Source organism: Helicoverpa armigera, chromosome 23 (genome assembly GCF_030705265.1).
Source record: "Helicoverpa armigera isolate CAAS_96S chromosome 23, ASM3070526v1, whole genome shotgun sequence".
NCBI classification, from domain to species: domain Eukaryota; kingdom Metazoa; phylum Arthropoda; class Insecta; order Lepidoptera; family Noctuidae; genus Helicoverpa; species Helicoverpa armigera.
In genome coordinates this window covers 7167174-7178606 of record NC_087142.1, presented here as the reverse complement: position 1 = coordinate 7178606, position 11433 = coordinate 7167174, and the positions used below count along the sequence as shown (strand labels likewise).

At 36.1% G+C, this 11433-nt stretch overlaps 1 protein-coding gene across 1 annotated transcript; it reads right to left on the bottom strand.

Annotated features, from left to right (window-relative positions):
* Nucleotides 1–965: 965 nt before the first annotated feature.
* Nucleotides 966–10804, bottom strand: LOC110373739 (uncharacterized). Its single transcript, XM_064040901.1, has 5 exons — nucleotides 10545–10804; nucleotides 9883–10108; nucleotides 3938–4068; nucleotides 3384–3539; nucleotides 966–1589 (listed from the first exon to the last, which is right to left on the bottom strand). The coding sequence occupies exons 1-5, from the start codon at nucleotides 10618–10620 to the stop codon at nucleotides 1399–1401; spliced, it is 780 nt and encodes a 259-aa protein (XP_063896971.1). The 5' UTR covers nucleotides 10621–10804; the 3' UTR covers nucleotides 966–1398.
* Nucleotides 10805–11433: the final 629 nt, after the last annotated feature.

The following is an 11433-nucleotide window of genomic DNA, read 5'->3' as shown; positions in this document are numbered from 1 at the left end:
TGATTATAACATACTTAATTACCTACTTATACTTGCTTGATATCGTCCTAATTGACAAAGCCCTATATAATGAGTCATTGGTATCGCAATCTGCATATCTGTGAGGTAACGCGCAGGCGCGGGGTGCATCACTTGCGCAAGAGTGCTTGCAGGTCCCACGTGTATTGGCGTACCGAGGTGTTTGTGTGCTTTAGTTTTGTTATTAGTATTTTTAGATCAAAACTATTTTACCATAAAACAGTTTTCTACCTAAAACAGACGATACATACACTTTAGTAGAATCATCGGCACGAATCTTGAGCGCTGACCTTCACCTGCGCAGAAGTGATTTATCAGCAAAGAACCAATCCCGAGTGACGGCTATGCCGCGATGCGTTGCGGGCCAATCACCGCTTTAGCCCGCCTCCGCGCCCCACTTCATACCACAAAAGGGACCCAATAAATTACTTCTGTGCAGGTGAAGGTCAGCGCTCAAGATTCGTGCCGATGGTTATAACATACTTAATTACCTACTTATACATACTACCCTCCTTATTGATAAAGCACAACATACTGAGTCATCCGTATCGCAATCTGCATATCTGTGAGGTAACGCGCAGGCGCGGGGTGCATCACTTGCGCAAGAGTGCTTGCAGGTCCCGCGTGTATTGGCGTACCGAGGTGTTTGTGTGTTTTAGTTTTGTTATTAGCGTTTTGTATATGAAACTATTTATGTTTATAATGATATCCAGCTCATCTGTATAGTCGAAAGATAACTGGACATGGTCACCTACCTAATCTGTTTTTAAGTAATGAAGTTATGAAGAACAATTATTTTCGTTGAGGATTGTCGAGGAATGTTAGAAAAAAATAAAGGTTAACATACAAAATTATCCAAATTCTTTATTTGTGTACTTACTATTAATTTACAATCTATATCGTCGCAGAATTTAATCTTACATCTAGTAAACTAAAACTCACTGGTAAATACATACGAAATTGATTTTGTTCAAAAATATAAAATAATGAAAAAAGTAAATTAAAAATCCTGGTTCTTAATACTATCTACTTATTAATTCTAAATCCTAATTATATTAAATTTTAAATATTATCACAAAACATGTACTTTTTCAATTGAACATGTTACTAAAACCACATACAAACTATCGCATTGCTAATATAAAATTTCGTTAAAAAAATAAACAAAAAAAGTAATATGATTGATTTTAAAATTAGAACTCCGCTATATTTTATTTTTCATCAAATTTTCTTTCAAATGTAAACACAATTTTCAACATTTGAATTTCGAAATGGAGTCTTATTCTGGATAATCAATCGGTTAATCACTGTTTTGGTAACTTTACAATCTCATTCAATCTAAGTTTTTTTTTTCTTTTTGTAGAAATGGGATTTTTTATTTTAATGCTTTTCTTCTTTTTCAAAGAAATCTTCAGTTAAAGGTACGTGTGATATTTGGTCGTAAGTGTACGCGTCGAAGAATTTCTGTGTCACATTCATGGCGTAATCAATGGCATAGTCCAGAATAGGGCCGCCGAAGTCCTTCGCTAGCGCTTGAGAATCCGCATTTAGGACTTGAAGCACGTTTGCACCTGAGAAAAAAATTGTAATGAGGAGTTGACAACAAAATTCTTTCATGGCAAAATTAGCATTTTAAATATCAAAATGACTAAAGAACCAATGTATTTTCCGACCGACCTATTCCTATTTTGTTTGAGGTACATTTTATTAAAAATAAAAAATTGATCTCAAAACGTGAACTGCCAACATATTAAAAGAAATTGATGGTGTATTTTTGACAAGTCATAAAAACACCATTTGGACTAGAACTCTGAGAAAAAATAATAATATCTGTTTGCGAATAAATACACATACACACCATATATTTATTATGTGCCGTACGTGCCCAATTATTTTACCTATAGAAAAAACCCCATAGCGATTTAACATTGACTTTGCCATAACACGGCATTGAACATTGGTCAATATTTGGGAGTTCGTTCGTTGAAAGCGGTCAAGGGCGATATTTGACCGTAATATGTACGCATCAAGCGTACATACAAGGGTAGACAGACCTTATGGTGTGGAAGGAAATTATTTTCGCGAAGAATCTATGTATGTACCGTGATTTTATTTTTAGAAACGATTGAAAAGTCGACGAGACTGTTAAGTAATTTTGTGATTCGTGAAATGGTTTTATCTTATTTTTTAACACGCTCTTTATAGGTACTAGTTTTACCTATCAGTGGATGAGAACTACTTCACGCAACCGGATATAGGACCTTCTTAGCCTAAGTCGATAAACGGGCTATTTAACACTTAAATAATTTTTCAAATAAGAGCCGATAGTTTCTGATATTAGCGGGTTTCAGCATAAATATGTAAAAAACCCTAAGTTTTTATCTAATATCAGTGTAAAGCTGAAACTATGTCACTAGAATAAAGCTACATAAGTTACACTGACAGGTATTTATGCAAGAACGACTATAAATGAAAATTAAGATAAGTATTGAAGGCCAAATATATTACTTGTCTTTCTCTGTCGTGTTCATAATACATAACCTACAATATTATCATATTTTACGTTATTGTACTATGATCTAAGTAAATACGCAATTTCTGCACAAACACGAGTTTTTCTACTTACTGGAATTTTGATAGGATGACAATGAAAAAAGATTATAAAAACAAACAAATAGTTTTTTGTTTAATTTAAACATTATTGCAGTTGTAATATTTATTATGTTATTACTTATGTATGATATATTGCTTGAAGAATTTAACAAACTAGCCTTTTCAATGCAATATTTAATAGTTGCTACGAGCATGATCGATACGATTTCACAAGACTTTGGCATTAATAGTCAAGTTCATCGGATGCAATTTGAATTCATATGTATCATGCGAAGGTATTTAGTTATTTTAGTTTAGTCGTTAAGGGCTGATTGTTCACGACAGTTACCGAGGCCCTGGTTCAAATCAAATCAAATCATTTATTTCATGTAGGCCTTTACAAGCACTTATGAACGTCAAAAATTATAAATAAGTTTGATTCTAGTTGCCCATTCCAAAAGTAGCTTCCTATGGAGAAGAACGGGCAAGAAACTCCATGGTTACTCTTTTTAAGACGGGTTTGCAAAGGGAGGTACCTACAAAGCTGAGTTTTAGTCTGAACAAATCTGACAGCCTGCCAGTTCCTCCTAGATCCCTCACCCACAGAGGGAGACTCTCGAACAATTCTGCAGCTCCAAGAGAGAGCTCATTTGATGATTTCCCACAAATATTCATAAAGTGGATCCAAGAATGTGATCTGTCAGTTCTGCTGTTACTTTGTTTAGGTATCCTACTGAAGGTACTTGAAAGATAAATTAAGTATTGCTACTTACTGATCTGCGGGTTTCCTCTGATAAGGTTGGTCAGGTTCAGCTTGAGGTCAGTTCCGTAGTCAGCCTTGTACTTGTAGGAGTTGATCTTGTAGTGACCCTCGCCCTGGTCGTTCAGCAGCACTCGCTCCACCACCTCTAGACGAATGCGCTGGTTATCTGTGTAGGTTAATAGTGCGATAAATAGATGGAAAAGCATAAGATTTTGGGTGTATAGACTTAAAATGATCGAAAGAGGGAATAATTTATGCAAGCATATGTTTGAACTATTCAAAAGTAATAAAAGGACAGGAACACAAAACTTATGAAATAGTCAAGGTCAAGTGTGAAACGATAGCTGAAGGAAACCTTAACGTTAACCATTTTCCTACATCGGGAAATACATACCTACGTATAGCATTTATTCCTTTTTTTAAAAACAAGTTTAAGAGCGCTTTCATAGCACCAGCTTTTGGTTCATTCTGTTCTTACGAGCCATAACAGAGAACATAACCTGAAATCTTTGCGCGCAGAAAAATTGAGCATAAACACTGGTGACATTTGGGGGGTAAACTTACAGATCTTAATCTTGGCCTGTCCCTCAGTGTCAAGGTTGAAGAGTAGCAGCCTCCCCAGCAGGCTGTACTGACCGCTCACTGTGAAGTTGCAGTGCATGTCGAATACGAATGTGCGCTTCTTACGACGGGATCTGTTACCAAGGAAAAATAAATGAATGCAGACTAAAGTAAAATATAGGATTACAACATCCTAAAAGGGCCAGTTCAGGAAATATTTAAAGACTTGAATACTTTTACTTTATACTGTGACATGAAAATAAATATTCAGCTCCTTTATCCACTTAAGTTAAAGGGAAAATATCAGTCTTGTTACTAATTAAGACAGAACAGAAGACAAGTGTGTTTAGGGTCACCTGTTTAGCATTTTCCGAGAATAATTGAATCATATTTTTTTTCAAATCTTAGTAAACTCAGACTAGAATGTTCAAGTAGGGTGACACGACTAATTGTTAGTCAACGGACATCACAGATTTCCACCTCCGTGTAATTAAAACTAGATGAGACAACTACATAATTAGATTTTAGTACTTCTGCTAGTTTTCATACTCAGTTGACGACTTTATTGTTGAATTATGAGTTTCCAGTTTATGATGGTGAATATCTTATAACTCCTACGTGTCTCATCTGTCAACAAGTCTACAATCCAAGATATCACTAACATATAGATAATATCATAAAACATGGGAATGATTGTCGGCTATATTCTTGAATCTTTGACAGTAATTGGGTCAAATAAGTGAAGAAGTAATTAGTTGGGCGACGCAAAATAAAAAAACTTTAAATAAAATGAAAGATTTTCACGATAAATCCATTTTTAGGGTTCCGTACCCAAAGGGTAAAACGGGACCCTATTGTTTTTGCTCCTCTGTCCGTCCGTCCGTCTGTCACCAGGCTGTATCTTATGTACCGTGATAGTTAGAGTTGAAATGTTCACGATGCATTTTTATTGCCATTATAACAACAAATACTAAAAACTAGAATAAAATAAATATTTTGGGTTGCTCGCGTACGACACACGTAGGGCTTTCAAATACCGGATTTTTTCAATTCCGGTATCAATACCGGTATTAGAAATTTCAATACCGTGATCACGTGATCACGGTATTGTCGGTCATGCAAATATTGCAATACTCCAGATAGCTCGTTTATGCGTCTTCGAAGTGCTTTTGCAAGATTTTGGCTTAAGTCATTATCTCCATTAGCTTGACCATCTAACTTCGTCAACAAAAATTTTAGCGCAATATCCGCTTTTAGTAAATTGGCATCCCGTTTACAAATTTCTAATACAGTTACTTTGACTACAGAAAGGCTGTTGTAAATATTTTTTTATATTGTCAAATCGAATTCGTCTAATTCGAAATCGGAGTTTAATTTAGATCGATTAAAACTTTTAAAACACAATCCTTTAGTTTCAAAAAGCTTTAATCATCTTTTATAGATGTTATCAGGCCATAGTAGTAAGAGACTTGTCCGAGGTGACTTCATCATGACGAACAAGAAGCACATAGTCTGAGACGTCTCCGTGATCAATAGGTTTAATACCGACTAAGAGACTTGTCCGAGGTGACTTCATCATGACGAACAAGAAGCACATAGTCTGAGACGTCTCCGTGATCAATAGGTTTAATACCGACTAAGAGACTTGTCCGAGGTGACTTCATCATGACGAACAAGAAGCACATAGTCTGAGACGTCTCCGTGATCAATAGGTTTAATACCGACTAAGAGACTTGTCCGAGGTGACTTCATCATGACGAACAAGAAGCACATAGTCTGAGACGTCTCCGTGATCAATAGGTTTAATACCGACTAAGAGACTTGTCCGAGGTGACTTCATCATGACGAACAAGAAGCACATAGTCTGAGACGTCTCCGTGATCAATAGGTTTAATACCGACTAAGAGACTTGTCCGAGGCTCTCTGAATATCAACTTCAAGGCCAAACGTTTCCGTCTGATGAAGGCCAGGCTCCGACCAACACTGCTCCAAACCATTTCAGGATCTGAAACGTTCCAGTCAAAGGAAAACCGATTTGCCGCCGTGGAAGCCACAACAGACGTTAACCAGAACCACAAATATATATTTCGGATCCTCAGGGAAGAAGGTTCGAGATTCTGTAACATGCAGCGTAAGCGCAAGAAATCAAAGCTTTTGGAAGAGACATTAGAGCTTATGAAGAAACGACGTGAAAACCCGCCTGTCACTTCGTCAGCTAAGCGGGCTCTAAACCAAGAACAAGCACGTACGATGCGACCTCCGGTGCTCCAATACTCTTGACATTGAAAGAGCAATTGAGCTGAATCGGGGATCAAAGGTGTTCGTACAATCTCTTGGAAGAAGCCACTTGACGAAGCTGACCACAACAAGTGGAGAAGTCATTTCTTCGGTGCCGGCAGTCCTTTCGGAAGTGGAAAACTTCTATGGCCGGTTATACGCATCGCATGCATCTAGACCTGATCCAGGAAATGAGGATTCTAGAGCCACATTAACGCGCCATTTCACCGAAGACCTGCCAGAAGTCAGCAGTGGCGAAATCGAGATCGCTCTGAGACAGCTCAAAAATGGAAAGGCCCTGGCGAGGATGGCATTACAACAGAGCTATTAAAAGCAGGAGGTAAGCCCGTACTGGGGGAGCTCCAGAAGCTTTTAACGCGCGCCGTCCTGTTTGAAGGGAGAACTCCAGAGGCGTGGAGTAGGAGTGTTGTCGTCCTGTTCTTCAAAAAGGGAGACAAAACCCTGCTGAAGAACTATCGACCCTCCCTCCTAAGCCAGGTATATAAGCTGTTCTCAAGAGTGATCACGAACCGACTTGCGGGAAGACTCGACGAATTCCAACCACCGGAGCAGGCTGGGTTTCGGAGCGGATACGGCATCACAGACCACATCCACACGGTGCGGCAGATTATACAGAAGACCGAAGAGTATAATCAGCCCATGTGTCTAGGATTTGTGGTAGATTGGCGGAAAAAGGCTCGGAGGATGATGATGACATCTTACGAGTACCTACGTAGTTATTTATCTTATTTAATACTACTCTGATACTTATTACAACAAACCACAATAATTAAAATTATAAAAAGATTGTAATACCGTAATCACGGTATTGGCTCGTCAATACCGGTATTGACAAAAGACCAAAATATATCCGTGATCACGGTATTACGGGATCCCGTAATACCGGTATTGAAAGCCCTAGACACACGTAATTTATTTGCTCATTTTAAAATATGCTACGGAACCCTTCTTGCGCGAGTCCGACTCGCACTTGGCCGGTTTTCATATAGATACATAAAAAATATATAAAAAAATGGATCTGTAGGTATAGTATCTATCAATATTACTGCTGATTGAACGGCAAGTAATTTTCTTTTCCTGTTTATTAAAATCAAATGAGCATCAAACAATGACTCATTGTGTTATAAGTATTCAGACGTTTATTATAAGTACCCTATTGTATCACAATTTAGGATGAACCTTGCGATAATGACGCTTTATACTTTAGAACGTATACTTATGATGGCATTATTACGCACCATGCTGTATTATGTAGCTAGCAAGTAAATAATATATTCGTCTTTGCATGTTCCTTATATAAATATCTTCTATATATCGTTATAAGTATAGAAAAGCAATACAAACGCTTCTTTAATATTTACCATGTTTTTCACAGTAGCTCTAATAGACTCCACACAGGTCGTTAAAAATGGAGATCAGATTTTATTTTTCTCCAAAACCCCATGCTAATGAAAAAAGAAACTTAGGTATATGCATTTGATAATAAAGAATATTTCACACTTAGCTGGGTCAACATTACAACAATTTTAAACCTCATAATAATACCTAAATACCTAAATTGCATTACAATACCAACACAAGATTATGTCAATTTATTCGCGAAAATAATTGACGTGTTCTGACGATGATATCTCTAAGTATTGAATATTTCAGAGTGTTGCAACTTACTTGCATCATTGACTATGTATGGTAGGGGTCAGCTTGTAACTTCTAGAATATGGTAGAATATCTATATTTAATGTTATACTGCTTTTGTGTGAAATTGGATATCTTATAGCTTAAAAGTTGATCAGATTTACAGTTAATTATGTCATTTAGAAAAGATACTGCATTTGATAAAAACAAATAGCGTAGAACCCGAGAAAAGTCATAGGCTACTTTTTACCCGACTGCGGGAAGTGGTTCTCCTAGGACGTGGGAGATACCACAAGGAACAGATGACAGGGAAAATACTTTATATATTTCTTAAAATGTCCATTAAAAATCATTACATTTAGGAACTTTTATATCTATTTTCTTTGCCGATCCTATCGAACTCAAATCACACAAATACTGATTTTGTAAAAGCGATCGAATTAAACCTTGTGGAGAATTTGCTCTACAATCATTGGTAAATGGCCTACCACCCGATTCGTATTAAGCTAGTTATTTGGCTTTTCAAATACCTTAAACCTGTCATTACCATACAAGTTAAGTCGCCAAAAATCACAGGAATTAGGTAGGTTTACCCAATATGTTTTAAAACACCGTGTTTTAGCTGAATCTGAGTGTCGGTTAGCTTGGTACGACCTCCGCTCACTATATTTTGCAATAGGTGAAGAAACTCTAAAGCCTATGTATGTGTTGTATGAAATATTTGTCGTGTCTTATGTTATGTTTATTTTATAATAGATGTTTCTCGCTTACACCCGGGAATATATTCCTGTACCCGGATAAAATATAGCATCTATTGTGGCTGTCTAGCATTTCTTGCTATTTCTCTAGGGTCTCGGGGATTTTTTTCCCGTAACGGGTTGAAATACTCGTATAGCCTATGTCACACGATATTAGGTAATATAGCTTTTCAACAGTGATCGATTTTTTCCAAGTCGGTCCTGTGTTTTGGAGCCTGTTTAATGCAAACAAACTAACAACGAAATCTTTCCTTTATAAATATGAATTATTGTGTATTTATAGTGTTTTGATATTAATATGGATCTAGGTTGATTTTTAAACGAGTTTGCAATCTGATCTAGGTATTGATAGATTGCTTGAGCAAGTATCATTAAGAAATGAATACCTACTTGTATGTATAAATTGTAAAAAATATAACAATATAATTTTTATAGCAACTATTAAACTTTTTCGTGCATATTTTTTTTCCAACTTTAGTATTTTATTATTTTCGGCCTGGTCATGTAGTCTCTCAATTTTAATGTAAGTGTACATTTGCATGTTTTTTACGATTGCATAAATTCAAAAATGGTTTTATGATACTAATTAGCTTGCAGTTAGAAAAAACTTAAACATTAATTTTGAGTTAATTTTCAAGGTTAGGCCTAAGTGTGACCTTGACCGTTCTGCACCCGGTTTTGCATTATTTTTTGTTTTCGTAAATGTACTGACAATTTATGATTTCCGTACTTGTCTGTAATGTTCCGTCCAGGTTTTTTAATAATCTAATTTATGTTTTAAGTAGGTATCTATTTATTTATTTAAATGTATGTATTTCTTTGAAATAAAAGCGTCGATATCTGAGTAAATATACGGAGAGAATATTAATACCTGGTTTTTATTTAATAGGTCAAATCAATAATAGTAATTTGGAAAAGTGAAACAAGCAACCTGTCCTGTATGTTGGCCTTGATTTTCAAAAAGGTTAGATTTTGAATTTGTTGGCCTTTACGTGATTTTGAGTTTTACATAAGTGGTCATTTATACTCAAAAGTTACTTGACGGTTTTCATAGTCGTCTAAGTAAAGAGCGACATTATTTTTGCTGATAGTCAAAATTTTTGTAGTTTCAGGAATTTTATCGAAAGGTCGAATTTACATCATAGAAAGATATACCATGATATGACCACGTTTTTTTTTTAAACAAGTTGCACAGAAAATAGCAAGTATACCTACCTACAGAAAAGGTAAACCCTTTTAAACATAAAAGATACTTACGAAACTTTATCAGGAATACACGAACTAAGTCCCTGTAACTTGGCATTATGGAAGGTCATCTTCAGATTCCCGGGGAGGGTCATACTGATGTTCTTGTCCAAGTACAACGGATCCAAGGGCGGGATCCCGGCCTCCGGGATTCCTTGCACGATTCCCGGGATTGCGTCCAGGGTGGCTTTTGTGAAGCACTCATCGCTTAGCTCGGAACAGGGGTGGATGTAGTCAGCTGTGAAAGGAATTAAAAAAATATATGTAGGGCAATCTGCTTTTATAGTTGGGGTTGTTATTACTAGTAAATATATCTGGGAGCTTAATTTAATATATGGAGATAGAATGACAAAGAAAATGGTTATTTTCGATCTTAAAATGACTTATGTATCATTATTTCAAAACACAAAATTTCATGAATTTTCATTTGTGCTTAGGTGATAATTCCTTCAAAAACTTTTGTAGGAATAAAAAATTCTAATAAATCATAAGTAACATAGATGGAAGCTATTGTTTTCGCAGATTTATTGTTTCAACTTAAGTAACGATGCACATTATCTCATTACAATCAAAACAACACGTTAAAATTGTCGGTAGTTATCAAATCCAAATTCAAACAATGAATAACGCCAGTTACATTCAAAATTCGAACGCAATTCAAAAACCGAACTTACGCAAAGGAATCAACTGGAAGCTGCCATAGATACAAACACTTAACACCACAAACACAAGATGGCTGAACTTCGACATAGTTTTTTTTTAAATATTAATTATTGATCACTTTTTTCTTCACTAATTTACGCAATACACACTTCTGTTGCACACGAGGCCTGTTACACGAATGTTCGCTGGCTTGTCTAAATGATCTTTAATTTCGTAGTGATTAAACAACACTTCAAGGATTTAAGGTGTGATTTCATTGGTGCGACTTAGTCGAAGAAGGCCGCAGACAGCGGCGGCGTTCGCGCGTTTGTCTCACAGTCTTTCTACACGCGCACGACGTTAGGTGTCGTAAGTTTGTTGTGACATAATTATGCAAATTGTTTTATTGTGGAATGCCAATATGGGGGCGATACACCGATTTTTGTGTTAAAAATAAACTACAAAATTTATTGTGACTTTATAAAAATAAACTCAATAAATATAGCCATTTTTATGAGCTTATTAATAAATCTAAAGTACCTTTTAACAGCTATTGTCACCATACCCTTGACCGAGGTTGTCATAAAGTTGAACATCAATATGCAACATTACTTCATGCGCATAAAAATCGCAGTTAACTAGGAAACTGCTAGACCGTTGCAATCGCGACCTTTATTCCAATCTGTGTCATAAGAGTTAAGTAACGCATACTATAGTAATAGTACACAAGAGTTAGCCACAAACTACATACTAAAAAGTCGGCCGACAGTGGCAGACCTAATGGTTGGCAATTAAAAAAAAAAAAAACTAAGTCTTCATTCAAAATAAAATAAGAAATCGTTTATTCAAACTTGGCTGCAAAACAGCACTTTTCGAACGTCAGAAAACAAAAGACAGCCCCCAAAACGCCCGAGTTGTGAA

Excerpts from the sequence above, each read along its gene's own strand:
- LOC110373739 (XM_064040901.1), bottom strand. The coding sequence starts at position 10,620 with ATGTCGAAGTTCAGCCATCTTGTGTTTGTGGTGTTAAGTGTTTGTATC. Across the intron at positions 10,109-10,544 it reads CTTCCAGTTGATTCCTTTGC|CTGACTACATCCACCCCTGT; the intron begins GTAAGTTCGGTT and ends TTCCTTTCACAG. Across the intron at positions 3,540-3,937 it reads ACAGGCCAAGATTAAGATCT|ATAACCAGCGCATTCGTCTA; the intron begins GTAAGTTTACCC and ends TAACCTACACAG.